The sequence below is a fragment of the Vidua macroura genome, chromosome 4, assembly GCF_024509145.1.
Source record: "Vidua macroura isolate BioBank_ID:100142 chromosome 4, ASM2450914v1, whole genome shotgun sequence".
In the NCBI taxonomy this organism is placed as follows: domain Eukaryota; kingdom Metazoa; phylum Chordata; class Aves; order Passeriformes; family Viduidae; genus Vidua; species Vidua macroura.
Window position 1 is genome coordinate 22297444 of NC_071574.1, and position 17615 is coordinate 22315058.

Below are 17615 nucleotides of genomic sequence, written 5' to 3' on the forward strand. Positions count from 1 at the left end.
AGCTGAAACATTAGCCGTCTTGAATTTCTAAATAGTAACTTCATCAGTGTGTTATTCGTTTTGGGTTAAGAAAAGGTTGTGCAAGATGCTCATCTCCTTCAGTTCTCACATTTGTGTGGCTGTTGAGTTGGTGATTTGTAGCAGAGTGTGCAGAGATCAGAATACTGTGGTGTGCAAAAAGTTATTATAACCTTCTCCAGTTAGTGCTCAAGAGGTTAAAGGACAGTGTTACTGGAAAGCTGGAGAGAAGAGGAAAAAAGGTGTCTCCCACTATGTTGCAAGCCTTTCATGTAGAGGATTTTTTTTCTCAATGTAACCAACTGCAAGACTCCTGATGAAAGTAATACAAATTTAGCTTGCATTTGATTGTTCCAGGTCCGTTTGAGTTGCTTTATGTAAGTGAAACAAAACTTTAAAGTGAGAATTTAAACATATTAAAATAATTTCAGTAGCAAATTCAAGTAGGGATAGGTCTTAATCTTTTTTGTAGCCATTTTGGTGCTAATTATTCAAAATTCTGATCACAGTGTGCTCTTGTTTTTATTTAAGGTATGAAGACCCTTTATTCTCAGCATGCCTAAACATATTTTCGTGGCTATAATTGTGCTAAATTGCTCCTTAAATCTAGCATCTTAGAGGACAGGGAAAACACCCCTGTGCTCCCTGGAAAATCAAACCTTTTTGCGGATTAGGGGTACAGGCTGTAACTGAACACTAGTGAGAAGCATGAAATGCTTCCAGACCATTCAGTGTCTGGAAGAGCCACTCAGGGACGTGTGCTGTAAATCCAGGACCTGCCTCTGGTAGGTTACGTAATTTTAGGATATCTGATTCCTTCTAATAGGTGGCCGGAGAGGAATGTCTGAAGTTGTTAAATCCAAGAAAGATGTGATGGATGGCTGTTTGAAGAGCTCGGATCTTTCAGTGGCATTTTCATTGTTCCCTTGAACATTTCCTTTTAGAAAAGGATTGAATCAAAAATTACATATTTATGAGGAGAAAGTTTTCCCTTAGAATTGGTTTGTTAAATAGGCAGGAAATATGCAAACAGTGCATTTTTGGATCAGGCTGATGTGACTCCTTGATGTCACCAGCTCATATGACATGAGAACATTGCTCACCAAAGGTCACTGACTGCTCTCACTTTCTGCTTCCATGTGTGTTGTTATTATTGCCTTCCACCTGCCGGAGCAGGACTAGGGGTGCTGTTGCTGTTTGATGATCGATAAAGCGTGCCTTGAACCGTGGTCATAGGTGGGAAGCCATTGGACCCTTCTGGTTCTGGTGGCCAGCCTGAGTCTGTGATGGCCTCAGCATAACCCTTCTTATCCTGTCTGATGATGTTTGGGGAGAGAGAGAATGGGCAGGACTGTGATATTTCTGCCTTTTTTAAAATACTTCCATAAACTAAAGATAGAGCCTCAGTGATTTTGGAAACTGTCTGCATTCTTTGTCTCACCTAAATATATGGGGGCAGTTTTGCTTGGTTGGGTTCTTTTCCCCCAAGCCAAGTTCTGCAGCTGAAAGTTGATCTCTTTTGTCTTGAGGAACTGTTTTGCAATCATTAATGCACTGCTGCTTAAGGTTTATGTCTCACTGAAGTGAGTTATATGCTGATGTGTGTAGAATTGTGTGTTTGAAGGTTTGTCACATCTGATGGATGCATCCTGCTGTGGAGAAGGAGCAAGTACTCGCTTTGCTTGGATATTCCCACCTGTTGTTTTTAGTCAGTAAGTGAAGAGATATTCACTGTTTTAGAGAGGCATATTTTTTCTTGGATTTGGACTGATGTGCAGTATCTCTTCTGAGGATAAGCTTGCAGCAGTGAACATCCAATATTATTTATTCTGAATGTCTTTTAGTTTTGAAATTGCCTTTCTTCTGCCAAAGGATGGGTTGTCACTCACACTACCAGCTTTCACTAGAGCCTTACTCATGAGCGGCCTACACAAACTTGAGGTATACAAAATGGAGTAACAATCAGGGTAGTAGGGCAAGACAAAAAAACCAAATCATCGTGGCTGTAACCCAAATATTGGTCAAAAAGAGCACTATTTATAAGGACCAGAAACTTTTCTCTTCATTTGGTATAGTTGATGCCGAATTCAAGAAAACAGGACGAAAAAAGAAGCAAGTACCCATTGTTACTTTTTTATAAAACTCTTCTAATGTCTTATTTCCAGCAATTCTTTAAATAATATTTACTTCAAGAAATTACTTGAAATCTAGCAGGAGTCTTCCTACAGTAAAAGTTGTTGTTGCTGTTGAATAGTTAGTGAAAAAACCCTGAAATAACGTGCCTTAAAAGTTTCATGGACTTAATATGTCAGCTGTATGATCATGTTTTTCAAAAGCCTTCTCCTTGTGTGTTGGTTAGCCTTTTACTCTTTAGCTTTGAAGGCATTTAAGAGGCTGTATCTGGATCTCAGAGGTTGAGAAGGGTTTAAATCACATGGAAACCTGTGACTCCTATGTGAAGGGTTAATATTTTGTACAGTTGTCAGCAATAGTAGTAACATAAAACACCACCCCCCCCAAAACAAAAAAACCCACACCAAAAAAATCCACAAAAGAATCAACAAATAAAAAAATACACCCAAACCCACCAAACAAAAATATCACAAAAGAAAAAACCTGCAGGCTTTCCATACCATCAATCTTGGATCAAGTTGGACGAATTAATGCATACTCTGTTTTTATGTTTTGTTGTTTTACTTGGAATTGTTTCTGACCTTTGCCTGTAACCACCAGTGTATATAGGATTTTTTTTCCAGAATGCTAGATCAGTCTTGGTTTTAGTCCCAAAATTTAAGACTCTAAATGATTTAAATGTTTGTTTCCTTAGAAGTGACAATATTAATTGTAAACTCTGCTTAGGATAGGGAGGATTTCTTTTTCTGTGTCTTAACTTCGCAATGTCCTCTGATTTTAGCTTGGCAGTGTAGGGCTACATATATACAAATAGGGAGGAGGGAAAAAAAATGAAGTGAAAATAAAAGAAAATACACCAGAGAGCTGTCCTGGCGAACAGGCTTAAGCTTACAGGATTCCTCTGCAAGCCCAGACTTTGAATGGCCGGACACATTCCACTGCGCAGTGTCAAACTGAGAGCAAGTGGTGGACTGTTGCAGGAAATACATTTGAAGAGTTGAGTTTTCTTCATTGTTTTTTCACTGCTATTTGATAGCCAGCTTTATTCATTGTTTAGCTGTGTGTGTAACTTGCAGATCTCCAGATGTCCAAGGAAGAAAAAAACATGTTGCAGCATAACTCAGACTTTAGGTTACTATAATTAGTTACAGTGCAACTCTCAGCAGCAAAACTCAGAGGATGGCTAAAATATAGCAGCAAGAAATTTTGTCAAAGTTCTCAGCTACAACAAGTACACAAGCATTTTCCTCTCTGGAGCTTTAGTAAGGAGGTTTTGCATGGGTTTATGTTTAATCTTACATGTCTGTAATGCATTTGGCAATTGAATGGTAAGGAAAATTTACGTAACATGAGGGTCTTAATTTTGCAGTCATAAAATTTGTGCTGAATTTTAGCCCTGTTTGCTCTGGACAACTGCTTTTTGTTGTACACTGCCTAAAAAAAAAAAAACACTGATAATTTTCATGTGGTCTTCTCACACAGGTCTCTAGCACAGAGGACAAATGCATTTTTGTTTTATATAGAGGCGTGTGTAAAAATAAATATTTCTACACAAATATTTTCTTAAAGAATATATATGTATACTACTGTCTATAGTAAAATATTCAGTGTTTTACATGCATTAAAAAATGTATACACAAAACCCCCACACCTGGAACTGTATAAAGACATCACATAATAGTAATGTCTGAAGTCAAGCAAACTAAAACAGTGTATTGTGTGCATGTGTATATATATGTATAAATAATTTCAAAATGGAAAATTAAATTTGAAATTGTGTTCTCATGAGCTTTATTAGCTTATGATAAAGATTTATGTGTCTTACCTAAAAACAGCTGTATGAATTTATTAAATAATATGCAATTGCTTTAAAATGTGTTCCTTGTTTTCTGAGGGCTTTTTATTGGACTCTTTTTTCTGCAATATTTAATAATTGGGGTTTTAGCCAGTGTGTGACTGGCTTAAAACAAATGACTGCTTTAATATTCCCTTGATGTATAAAAGGCAAGATACCCACAAGGACTCACCAATGTCTCCTATTTTTGGTTTTTTCTGTTTTATTTCTTTGTGCTAGAAGTTTGCATTTGACTAAATCCTAAGAAGTTCTCTCTCCACTGCATGAAGGCGCATACATATAGAAATGTGCTTTCGTGAAGGTTTGGTACTCTCAGCATATTAACCATGATGAGTTTATTTGTTACTTTGCATGCACTTCAGAGCATGCTTATTTTTCTGAAATGAGTTGTCATCTTTCACATGTTTAAGATTGCCTTTTTCTTTAATGTTACCAAAGGGAGGTGCCATAAGCCTTAGGGCCTTTATACTTAAAATATGAAGCCCCTATTGATGTAACATGGAGGAGTTTGTGCACTCTGATGCATTTCTTGTGTATTTCCTCCTTGGTGCTGAACTGCATGCTCAACAGAGAGCTGGCACAAGTGCAGCTCAGTCTCCAGCCTTTTCTGCTAGCTCAGTGGGTGTGGTGGCTCTTTTTGCTGGGCTTGGGTTTCACCCTGAGATGGACTTTACACAGTTTTTGCAGAGTGACACTTTGGGATGCCATTCAGGTGAGTTGTCCTCTCTGGACAGATAATTTGTGCCAATAACCAATTCTTGGAGTGTCTGAACTTGCCTCTGTTTTCTCCTTACTTTATATGGTGCAGCTTGACATTATCTCAGTTCTTTGAAGCAAGCAGGTTGTTTTCTGCTTGTTTATGCATGCCTAGATTCTGGATGGGGGAAAGTGAAGCAATGGCTGGTGTATCATGAGGGATTCAATTTGTAGTAGCATTTTCTTGCCACTGGCTCCCCACTTCATTCTCTGCTTTGCTTTCATGAGTAGAATTGTGTCATTAGTTGTGTTTCCTTCTCACCGCTGCCATGTACAAGGCTCATTGTCCTGGGGGAGGTACTGAAAAAAAAAAATCTTTAAATTACACAGTTTAATGTATCGTGCTGTTTGTATTTCTAAATTGGATGTTCTGGCAAGCATGGGGTGATTGCATCACATTTGATGCAGAAAAGGTATATCCCATTAGGAGAAGTTAAATCATAGACCATGAAAACCTTATGGAAACAAGATGGCACATATTTGGCTACTGAGATTAATAAGGAGATGGATGTTCAGTTGAACTAATTTTATCATCTGTAAAAGAATAAACATAACACTGTCTGGGAAGGGAGGAACTACACGATTTTATACTCTGCAGACATAGTCATATGTGTGGCCTTTACAGGATGGGACTTAATTTTTTTTGAAGTAGCTCATTTCAGTCCCTTTTGTTGCTTCATACTTAAGCGGCTTTAGAGAAAACTGACTCTGCTTTGCTTTTTGTTCAGGAGGTCCCAGCAATAAAACATAGTAAGTTTCCAAACTGTTTGCTCCAAATGAGAGAGGCTTGATGCTTCTGTTCTGATACAAATCAAGTGGCTCCTGAGGGGTTGCCTGTTTGGCAGGCCTAAGAAATCATGTGCTTTAGTTGTGGAGTTAATTTGTGTTGGCTGTTCAAAAAAAACCCCAAACCCCAAAAAACTAACCACTAGTGGAGAAGAGATATGCAGCTCCCAAAAGCTAAAGAGACCATACAAAGTTTGTGTTGTGTTTCTAGCTACATTTTCTTTCCATTTTCTCTGTCTGTCTCTCTGAGAAATTAAGTAGGCAGTATTTTTTACCCACTGGCATATAGTTTCCCAGGGAGGAACCTGGATCAGTTCTGTAAACTCTCTGAACAGACGAATACTCATCAGAGGGAAGACAGCCAGTTAAAATAAATAGGGCTCTTAAGGCATGCTGGCAGCATGAGAACACAACTGAGCTCCTTGAGAGAATGCTTAGTGAAAGCTAAGCATTCTCTCAAGGAGGATAGGGCCTTAAATGTCTTCAGACATTTTGGCACATGACTGTAAATGGTTTTCCATCACTCAAGTGTTTCAAAAGTATTTTTCAAAAGTTTTTTTGGAATTACCCATGTGCTTCCAGCAAATAAGATTCTAGTCACAATGTCTGAATTATTTTGCCTTAGTCCTTTTGGCAACTTGTTTTTTGGCATTGTGACATGATTTCTTCTCCAAATACGAGCATTAGTTATATCTTGTTAGTCAAGAAGTTATTGCCCATCCTATCTTGGTGGCAATCTTTTCATGTCCATTCTCCTGAATGCTAGTGGCTTGGAAGAGCAAGACCAGATGCTTAGTCTTGTTACATACCAACAGAGCTACACTTGAACAGAATAGTTTCTTTATCCCTCTTTGATGTGAGTGTGACTTCTCCCTCATTTTAGTAATCCTTTGAATTCCAGTTGGTGTTTCCACATTTTAACTTGTGTGTTAGTACCTGGATAAAATGTTTAATCTATATGTTAAAGACATGAGTTGTCCCAGAATTGATTGCTGTATGTAATTAGGTACTTCCTTTTAACACCAGCAAGGTCAAAAGCAGGGATTATACTTTCTAATAACTGCTGCTGGACTTACAGTAATCACAAGATAGTGGCATTCTGTCAAAAATGAAAGCTGAAGGTACCTTTTCTGAAATTGTTTCTGCTTCCTTGCCTCCCTCAGCAGTTGGGTTGTCATAAGGGAGGAAGGAGAGGTAGAAAAGGTTCTTGCTCGTGGAAGAGAAGAGCTGCAAGGAATCCATGATCAGTCAAGCCATGACATGTGAGAGGTGGCATCAGTTAATAATCCTTCTGGCACTGGCATGTAGAAACTGTTCCTGCTTATTAGCAACCTGTTCTGGGGTAAGAGAGGGAAGCTGAGAGCTGCTACTGGCATTCAAGTTCATTTGTTTGGTGTTAAGTGATTGAAAAATAAAAGAGCACATGTTCAAAAGGCTTGCACATGGTGCGGTTACTCTGCTTCATAAACCTAATGTATATTTTTGTATCCTTTTCTGCATCAACCCAATTGTGTGTAAGAGTGATCTAAACTATGTGATGCCTCTCCTGTTTTAAGTGGTGAACATCTTCTCATGCTCCTCTGTAGATGCATAGCTCCACATTTAGTGCATGCATGGATGGATAGAATGAGTGATTTGTGTGTGCAACACATCATTTAAAGTGCCAAAACCAAAGTAGTTTGTTTTATTTGCTGCTTTTTTTATTTGTTTTTGTGGAAGACAGTAGATAAATATTAAAGGTTGTAATACAGCAAGAGAAAAATTTTAAGGAAAAAAGAGAGGGTTGAAACCACTTATCTTTTTCCTGGAATATGAACCCACAGGCATGCTCAGCCATGTTTGCTTAGAGGGAAAACTCACTGTGTTCATTTTTCTTTGACATAATTTCTGATTGTGGGACTATAGGTATACACAACTCAATCATGTTAAAATATATGTTGCTGTTGGGGTTACTGCTGTCAGAACTGACAATGAAATGTGAGAGATGGTTTTGTGGTTCCTTGCTGACAAAATGAATGGATGCCTGTGGGCTCTCCCCATTTTCCCTTGGGCTGTAATGAGTGAAAGGGGTGGTTTGGGTCCGCTTCAATCGAGTCACTGGTGCATCACAGCAGTGGAACTGTGTATGGAGGGAAAGGGATGGAGCAGACCTGGGGAACCTGGGAGGACAGGCCAGGAGGCAAGGGCAGCCCTCTCACCAGGACTGGGAGGCAACCTGCTGTTGGGGTCCACAGCTGGACCAAGAAGAATGGTTAGGCTTTGTCTTACACTTTTTTTCCTTATACATTATCTTTAATGGTTATTTAATGGTTGTGTGGTGCATGCCTTCGGTTACAGCTTTATAATCAGTCTGAAAACACCTTTAAAGTTATAGGGAGAAAAAGGAGGGAAATGAAAATGTAGCAAGTGAGAGTACAGCCACATGGAGTGAGGTGAGGGGCAGGGTTTCATAGTGGTGATACATAGCAAAGTACTCTGGTAATCAGACAGGTTTTCTGACCTAAGCTAACTTTTGATCCTTGCTTTGGGGAAAAGCTTTAGCTTATTTAAAGGACTGCCGCATAACCCCTTTTTATAGCTGTTTGTGTCAGTGCTTTCCACAGCAAACCCTGTGTTAGAGTTCTTATAACTCAGCTGTATAAATTTGATCTGGACTTTAAAACTGGCATGTGTGTTCTTGATTTGGAAGCGACTATCAAAGCTGGCCGGCTAATCGGTTGGCTATGTGAATAGTATTGCTGTAGTAAAGGCTTGAGGAACACGATACAGCTCTCGGTTTCCATTGAGTACAGAGAAAGCTTATTTGCCACAAAGAGCAGGTGCTCTGATGTGTTGTTTTTTTTTTCCCCCCATGCAGAAGTTTTAAGCTGGACCTCAAGTGTCCCAGACATGCCAGGAGTCAGGAGTGTAGGTTTTTGCTTCCTTCCCATTGGGGAAGCAGGTGAGGAAGAGCTTTGGTGAGCCATTCCATTAGGTGTATCATGCTGGAGCACTGCATTACCCTGTTTGTGCTTGTGGTGGTCAGTGTTGGCCATGCTCATGTGGTGAGTGTTCCATGCTCAGGCTCTGTGGGTTGTGAGGTCCTGGGAGAACAGGAGTCAGGTCATGTGTGCAATTTTTGTGATGGAGTTGGTGCTGCTACAGAGCATTGGTGTGTCCCCCGATTGCATTTTGGAGTGAGCTTCTGTTCCTCTCTTTCATTAATTCACCCAAGGGGCACTTCTAGCTTACTTTTAGCTCTATGTTTGTGAGGTAGCAGTTAAAATACTGATTATCAGTGCAAGGTGATACTTTGGTCAGGTGAAACAAAGCTAGGGATAAACAAAGTAGTAACAGGTAATGCGTGCAAATATTAGCATGAAGTGTATTGTAGCAAGGAGATAAAGCCCTGTGGTTTGAAAAGGCAGAATGTTGTTTGATAAAAGAGTTTGCCCCCTTGCTTGTGTTGTGATGCTGCAAAGTTATTTTGTAATGTTCTTTCTCTAAATGAGTATGTTGTGTTTTGGCTTTTGACTTATTTAAAATACTTTATTATAGGGAAAAATGTAGACTAAAAGAGAAGCTGGAGCGGTAATGACACAAAGATCATTGGTTGCTTTCTGCTTTGGTTATTCATAACTTTAAACTGAATTGCTACAGCCAACTATGGATCAAATGCTTGAGAGGTAAAAATCAAGCTGGAGGGATATCAGCTAGCCCAGGGAGTTTTAAATCAGGATCAATGAGTTAGTTACATTCTCAGGGAAAGTAGCAGATGACACTGAAGGATGTTTGTGCAATGGGAGAACATTATTTACAGTCAGAGTATAAAACAGTATATTTGGGAAAGTCACTGTGATGTACCATCATACAACGTGGTTGCAGCTAGGATGGATTCATGGCAAGCAGTTTGGAAAACACAGAATGCAGCCTCCATCTTTAGTCAATAGACCTTTGTCTTACGAGTGACTCCAATTTAAGTAGTTCATTTATTACTATGTAAAAGCAAAATAATGACAGCTCAAAGAAGAGTTGCATGTCAAGTTTTCTTCTTAGTCACATGAGGGAGAAATAGGGGTTATGTGTTAAATAGAAATTAATTAGGTTGCAAATTACATTGATTCAGAGATAGATGCACTTATGTGTGCATACTTTCAATTGCCCTGGAAAGACTCGTTCAAAATATCTAATTGAAGCTTAAGAGTAAAGGTAAAAAAGCTATTGGTTATTGCAAAACAAAAAAAGTGTGCTGGCTAAAATTTAGGTCAATAAAACAATTGTATTCCAGGGTATTCTGGGCTGTTTGCATTTCAAAACCTGAGTTATAGAACTATGCTGAAATTACTTTTTATACCTTGATTTTGAAGTCCATCCTGGATCAAGAACTGCTTTATTTTTGTTCTGTCTCCATTTGGAACGTGGTTTTGGACAATATTTGTGCTTTTGGAATTCTGATGTTGAGAACCACTAGAACAACAATCTTTTCTTAATTTTTTCAGTTTTTTTTTTTTTTTTTCCCGAAGAAAACTGAAATCTAACATTAGATGGGTGATTTCACTTATGTTTGTTAAAAAGGGTCCCGTGTATCCCTTCATGGCACAGGCTGGTTTTTGGCTTTCATTCATGTAGCTGATCGCTGCGGAGGGGCAGAGGTTTCCTGCCGGGGGCTGTGGGAATGAGTGGCCTCAGCAGGTGCCTGGTCATGAAATGTCTCTCCTGCTTGCCTCCCCTTCAGTCTCCAAATGAGTTTTGCAGAGTAGAGAGACACGGAATTAGGTAGGAGGAAACATTCATGCTTTGGCAATTCTGTAGCTTTAAAATATGTGGTGTTACATCAAGGAAAAAAAGTCTGCTTTTTTGTAGCTCTAATTCATGATTGACTTTTAAAACCTGCCTCATACTATAAATACAGAATTAAAACAGAATTAAAATTCAAAAACAGAATTAAAATTCAAAAACAGAATTAAAAATTCAAATCAAGGATTTGAAGAATATTTGTGGTGCTTAGAGGTTAGTTGGATTATTGGATACCAAGTTTTGTAATTTTATTGCTATACTCTTCTCCATATTTTACTGCTATACTCTTCTCCTCTTGCATTGTTTCCATATGGTGGTACAAGCACATTTAATAAAGATATGTTCAGGATCACCGTTTTTGCCAGATAACTCTCTGCTTTATGGACGACTAATGCAGGATAATGTTCCTAAGGTTCAATTTGCACTGTAAGAAAAAAATCACTTATACAGGACCAAAAAAAAAAAAAAAAAAAAAAGGTGGTACAGAAGTAGCGATGATATAAATCTGTAGGTGATAATATATAATCTTCAAATATTATTTGTAAATCTTCTGTATCTGCTGAATATTTTTTAAATCTGAGTGGAAAAAAAAATAAGTGGAGTTTATTTCCATTGCGACAAGAAATATGGGCACAGAAGGGAAAACGCGGACCGGCTTCCAGAATGGAAGTCCGGAATGGAGTCGGCAAAAGAGAAAACCCGGACTGGGTTACAGGTGGAGGCCGGAACGGAGTCAGCTAATCGGACTATCTATGCAGTTTTGGGTCGAATGTGTACACAATTTGGCATATGTAATCTTCATTATGTATTACAATTTAGTGTTTGTAGTGGTAATGTATGGTTTGGCCTCGAAGAAGTGTCAAAAGGGAGGTTCGCAGGGTCTGCAATCTGAAAAAGATCCTTAATTATTTCAAATGCTCAAATTCCTCCTGCTGTGTTCAGTGTAGATGTTTTCTTTTTTTATATAGTTGTGATAATATTCCTCTTGCACTGGTGGTAAAACTGCCCTTGCAGCTTCAGTCCCACTTCAATACAGGTGGTTCGGAAGCCGGGGTTAATGACTGATATGAACGATGGTCAAGCGTGTGAGACAGCCCACTCAGCAGACTTTGTTTGGTCATCAGCAAAACAGTGTGATTTACTGTTCGGCGCTTACTTTTATAGGCAGTTCTAATGCCTCAGGTTTAGACAGCCCCTGGTCTAATCTTTACGCCCCTTAGACTCTGAACTAGTGAAATGCTTGTACTTTAGGAGAGACGTTATTGGTTGAAACCTCTGTCAGTCAGCCCAGAGGCTGGTTTAGTGAACTGGGCTGGGTTTCTTATTTATAACCGGATTAATGTTCAGTAGAAATCAGCTTGTACTGCAACAGCTGACCAGTACTTTCAGGGAATACTCACTCTCTGGCTGAGATTTCCTAGGAGTATCAACCTCACCTCTCCTGCTTAGTGACTCAGCTCTCTTATTCAGAATCAGTAGGTGTTACTTAGAAGTCTTATCCACTCCGTCTTGATAAGGAGATTACTCTGGCATCCCTCTGTGTGTGCAGTTATTCACACTCTTGTCCAGTAATTTGCTTTGATAAGTCTCTGACAGCTTCACCTCTTAGACATAATGAGTTCTCTGTCTGTACAGCAGGACCCATGGACATAGCTAGGGACTCTTCACACTTCTCAGGACCTATTTTTAGGGAATTTCATCCTGGGATTTTACTGAAATGATTTTACAGTGGTCTCCCACATGCACTTGCAAAGAGTTTCATCCCCTTAGGCAACAGTTTAAGAATGACCTCTTGAAAGTCAGGTGCTTGGTTGTAGGTTGTTGTGTGTTGGCCACTAGAATTAAACAGAAAATATTTGGCTTTTTTTTTTTTTTTTTTTAAATTAAGAAATTTGTTTTCATTTACATGCCCAGGAATGGTAAGGCCACCCATCCTTCCATGAAAATAGTTATCCTGAAGCTGGCTTTTGAAATCTTAGTCCTGAGCAGTGTGTAGGTTGCTTTTTTCTTTTTTCATCACAAATTACAACATGTCAGCATCATGTGCATTTGTACACGTTCTGAGAAAGCTAAATTTTATTGACAAATCACAGTGATCCATTTGACCTTTAGCTTTTAGCACCCTTACGTTCCTTTCCCTTTTCCAGACCTTGATGGCAAATGTCAGCGTGCTATAACATACCGGTTTATGGCAGGATCTGTTTATGGCAGGTCCCACCCCTCACCCAAAGGTTTGAGGAGCTTTCCTATAAATAGCTATATTGGTCATAGCTTTCTATATGCTTGTGAGCTTCCCTGATTGGTGTTTTATAGTAATCAGGCCTCTTAACTCACAATTTGGGTATGAACACCCAATTTTGGAGGACTTTTGGCTTTTTTGTTGAAGCCTTTTGTAAAAGGATTCACAATACGACTTGAAATTCTTATGACTTTGGCAAGTCAAATAGTTTTTCTGAAATCAGGGTGTCTCCTTTTTCCTTTTCCTCTTACTTTATTTCCTTGCTCTGCTGACTTTTCCTTGTTAGCACTCTCTGGTTTCAACTCTGGCTAAAATAGCTATGTTGATTTGTAGTGCTGAGGGCCTGGCTGCTATTTTGCATCTGAAGATATGACATATCTTCAGATATGTCAAGATATCCTTGATCACAGGCCTCTTCCTTCACCGGTTTAACATCAAATGGGAGAATTTTTCTGATTTTGTTGAAAATTTTCTCTGTTTTTTATCTGCTCAGGATTGCTACTGCAATCAGCAAGTATGGAATTGATGTTGAAAAATGCCAGCAGTGATAGCATGTGAATTTTTTTGGGTTTAGTCTATATATTGTCAAATGGCAATATTTTTGGAGTTTTGCATTTGCATACGTCTTGCAACATTACACAATGTTTTTTCTAAGATAAAGTATTTGTCTTCAGATGCCATCCAATACACGTCGCAGCTGTCATGTATTTCTGGTTGCTTGGATTTTAGGAAAGCCTTAACCATATCAGGCAGGCTGATGGGACACCTTCCACAGGTTTACCCTACACAAATGCAGAGATTGAGCCCCTCATATTTCATGCATTATTATCTCTTTACCCACAGACAGTTTTCAAGACATAACCTCATTTCTCCTGTTGAAGTGAATGATGTGTAGACTGGTGGCTGTACTTTGTAAAGTAACAAAGAACCAAAACTTCTTGGTCCCTACTGCATGAACTAAAACAGGGGCAGTTAAAAAACAAAGGAGATGAAAACCTTCCTTTGGCGTACCTTTGAAAAGTCATAGAATCATAGAATTGTCAAGGTTGGAAAAGACCTCTAAGGATCACCACCTCCAACTGTCAAGATAGCAGCACCACCATGTTAACCACTAAACCATGTCCTCAGGTGCCTTATCCATGCATATTTTGAGCACTTCTAGGGATGGTGATTCTACTGTTTTCCTGGGAAAGCCTGTTCCAGTGCTTGACAATGCTTTCCATGAAGAAATTTTTCCTAGTATCCAAACTAAACCTCCTATATTATGAGTTTGCTCTCATCCTGAAACTTGTTAGCTGGGAGAAGAGACTGACCCCCATGTCTCTACACCCTCTTTTCAGGCAGCTGTGGAGAGGGATGAGGTCTCCCCTGAGCCACCTTTTCACCCTGGCTGAATATCACCAGCTCTCAAGTCATGTGCTAAAGCACCATTTTGGTTCCAGGTGAATTCTACTTTTGGAAATGAAGATAAAGTAATTCTACTGTTTGCAGCACTTCCCTAAAAGTAGTGATTTCTTTAAGGAACAGACTCATGCTTGCAGGCAGAGGACAGAGTTGTGAGGTTTTGCATGCACAGCACCAGCAGCTACTACATTTCTGCTGTAATATAGGAGATACTTTTGGAAACATAGAGGGAATTTACACAGTTCAGGATATTTTTTCAGCCTGCTATAAAATAATTAGAAGATTGATGATCAGGGATATAAATCAGTGCATAGATTTTACTATGTGTTAATTTCTGTTTCTGTTCTTGGGAATGAAGGTAGTTGAAATTCAGTTGCATCAGGTGAAAAGATTGATTTATTGTTCTGTTGGGGCCAATAGTGTAAAAACTTTACAGGGGTTTCTGTTGCAATATTGTTTCATTCAAGTGGATCAAAGGCAGTTGAACTGAACTTTGGCAGTGGCCTTGATCAAAGAGTTAGACTTCTCAAGAGGCTTTTCTTATCCTGATCTGAATATACTGAAGGTCATTGGGGCCTGTAAACCTACTGAGAGAAAGGCAAAACAATGTCCTGCAAGCAGCCTGTCTGTGATGTTGAACTTTTGACTTTCTAGTAGCTGTAGCTGGGGAAAAGTCAGTTTCACTATTAACAGAGTCTTCTCTGCACATGACCAGTCATTGGAAAGTAAATGAACTTTGAAGAGATTTTTAAGTGGAAACTTTAGAGTGGAAAAAGCTGGTTTATAGCTCCTTTTGTGAGAAAAATGTCATGTATGAAGAGAAAGGTGGCTGGAACTTGGAGTGCAGGAAACTGAGTGCCTGTCCCTGCTTGTGCCTCTTTGTGAATGTCCATAGCTTCCAGCCAGTAAAGTAGAAGTGGAGCTTGATTTTGAAAAACAGGCTATAATGTGCAGTTCTTTCCTGTCATTGAAGTGAAATAAGAATGAATTACATATAGGTATTGCAACAATTTTCACAGGACTCACAAATGAGAAAAGATGTCTTGTTTTTTTCTCTTTCCATGAAACAGCACTGTGAATAAAATATTGTGATTTTGTGTTCAATAAACATAAACCGTCCAAGTTTCTCATTTACCATTCTTGCAATGTTTCAGCTTAATGATGGTGGCAAGGCAGCCCAGGCACATGTGGGGATTGGTGATGTGGTTCTCACCATTGATGGGATAAGCACGGATGGGATGACTCATCTAGAAGCACAAAACAAGATCAAGGCATGTACAGGCAATTTGAACATGACTCTGCAAAGGTAAGATAGCTTCTTCTTTTTTTAAAGAGAATTAATTATCATCCTAACAGTGGTTTGGAGGATATAAAATATGTAAGTGGTTTGGCAAAGTCTATGGAGTTAAATGTCATATATGCTGCCATAGCCTATAGTCTGTCTTGATTTACAGCATTTAAGAAAACTTATTAGATGTTAATTATGTGGCTTGACAAAGACTTTTTCCAGCTTTATGTCACCTTTCTATTTCTTCTTTGTTTTGTTTAATTAATCTGTTTAAAAGCAAGTCTTATTAATGCCTTTTTCCCCTTCCACAAGTGACTAGAACATTTTTTTGGGTCAAGGCCTACAGCACCATTCTTACTGGCTAACAGAATGATAGATTTAAATAGTTAACCCTTTAGTTAAATGCATCAAAATACTTCTGCTCAGAGTCTGGGAGATGTTTCCACCATGATGCTACCACTATGTCACTAAGTAGCAGCCTCCCTTTGCTAATTGAAGTGCCTGCTATAGAAGTTGCAGCTTGGCCCAATTTCAATACTAAATCATAGAATTTATTGAATCCCAGCATATCTCTGGTATAGCCTGGGGCTGTGTTTTGGGAGTGTTTTGCAGGAGAGGAGCAGGAGGCTCACATATGGGTTATTGAACCTGAAGTAGAATGAGCAACAGCATAAGCAATAAATTCCTCCTATTCTCAAAAGCCTCCCAGGGCTACCTGTCTTTTGCTAGAAGACTAGCTAGGAGATTGGCTTGTGAATCCATCACATAGGGAAAAGCATCTCTTCTTGTTTTCAAAGAAAATAGCAGCAGTTGTAGGCCATGATTGCTGTTCAGGCCTGCCTTCAGCAGTGCAAAGTTTCTTGATGAGGTACCATAACTCTTCACCAGTTATTGACTGTTTTTTGGGGCAAATTATCCTCCCCTTAACGAAAGGACTACATCTTTCAGTGAGTTAATCAGTGTTAGAATAAAAAGAGATTATGTGGTTGCAGATCTGACAACCATCCATCTTGAGGGTGGCAGTTGCTTGTTCCCAGCCCTAAGTGCCATGTATTTGAATGGTTGTGTGAGTGCTCTCTTCTGTAAGAGGCTGCAGCACTACTTGTTGTTTCTTGTTTTTCCCATTGTCCTGTACTTTGGTGCTTAGCTACCCTGACTAAGGGATTTCCTTTGCTCAGTCTGAGGAAAGGAGTACCTTGTGGTGTGGTTCGTGCCTAGGGCATCTCCCTGAGTGAAACTTGTAAAGGTGGCATTAAAAGTTTCTTGATGAAAGACAGGTATTATACCAGCTCATTAGAAAAACTACATGTTGTATCTAGTGTGTCATTTGCTTTTCTGACTCCTAAGGAGATGAGCAGGTCGCTCAGAAATGCACTTTCCAGGACCCACTGAGTCACTGCAGCCAACCCACTGCAGGGTGGGTTGGCCCACTTTCTCCTGTCACCATAATTGTATGGGCAGGGTTAATATTGGATATAGGAAAGTCACGGCAGGTGTGTCCCAGTCAGGTAATAACTTGTCTGAGGCTGCTTCTGGTTAGGTACAGAGATAAGTGGTTTGAGAATCAAATTAATCATGAGTTAGCCTGATCCCCTGCTGTTCTCAGCCTTCCTACCTAGTGTAGCATCTGACTCACCACTGTTGGCTACCCGACAGCTGAAGGCTAAGTCAGGATCAGACTAACAGGGATCAAAGGAATAGCCTTGGTCCTGGCATCTGGGTGTGTGACAGATGTGTCTTGTGACTCTGCTGCTTTGTAGTCTCTTGGTCTAAGCTGTTTTGAATTCTGCCTGTATCCCAAGAAACCAAAGGTGTAGGCAGTGTTCTCCTGGTTCCTCTGCCTGTGAAAATTTCTTTGCCCTGCCGTTTATTTGTTCTTTATAGCCTGGAAGAAGATGCTTCTTGGAATCAGACTGACTCATGCTAACTGGAGATGCTGGCTGCCCATGGGAAGGGAGCTTGAGAGTATAAACAGGGTGGCAAGATAAGCCATTTTAATATTGAGTGTTCTCCATAATTATATTTTTCTGTTCTGTTAGGTTTTCACTTGGCTTCCTCTCTTCTTCATGTGCAAACTAGAAAAAATAAAATTAAGAGAAACTAAACCAGGGGCAAGAATTAGCTTATTTGGGAGGTTGGAAGGGATATTTAAAGTACTGCCTTCAAAATCTTTACTTACAGATTTAAAGCAGTATATTTATGTAGGCAGATATGCAAGTGCCCCTTGTGGAAAACCAATTCAGATGTTTTGTAACTTGTAATTGAATGTTGGCAAAATATTTGACGGGCAAATAAAAGCTTCCCTTTGTTCTGTGTAAGGCAGTATCACAGCTAGGTTTTTTAAACATGGAATTGTTGTA

The 17615-nt window shown here is 39.3% G+C and overlaps 1 protein-coding gene across 5 annotated transcripts in view; it reads left to right on the forward strand.

Annotated features, from left to right (window-relative positions):
• Nucleotides 1-17615, forward strand: part of PDLIM5 (PDZ and LIM domain 5) — a 125822-nt gene that overhangs the window by 26965 nt on the left and 81242 nt on the right. For all 5 annotated transcript variants that reach the window (XM_053975856.1, XM_053975857.1, XM_053975858.1 and 2 more), the window contains exon 3: nt 15122-15273. In XM_053975856.1, the coding sequence (XP_053831831.1) occupies nt 15122-15273 (152 nt within the window). The remainder of the gene's footprint in view (nt 1-15121; nt 15274-17615) is intronic.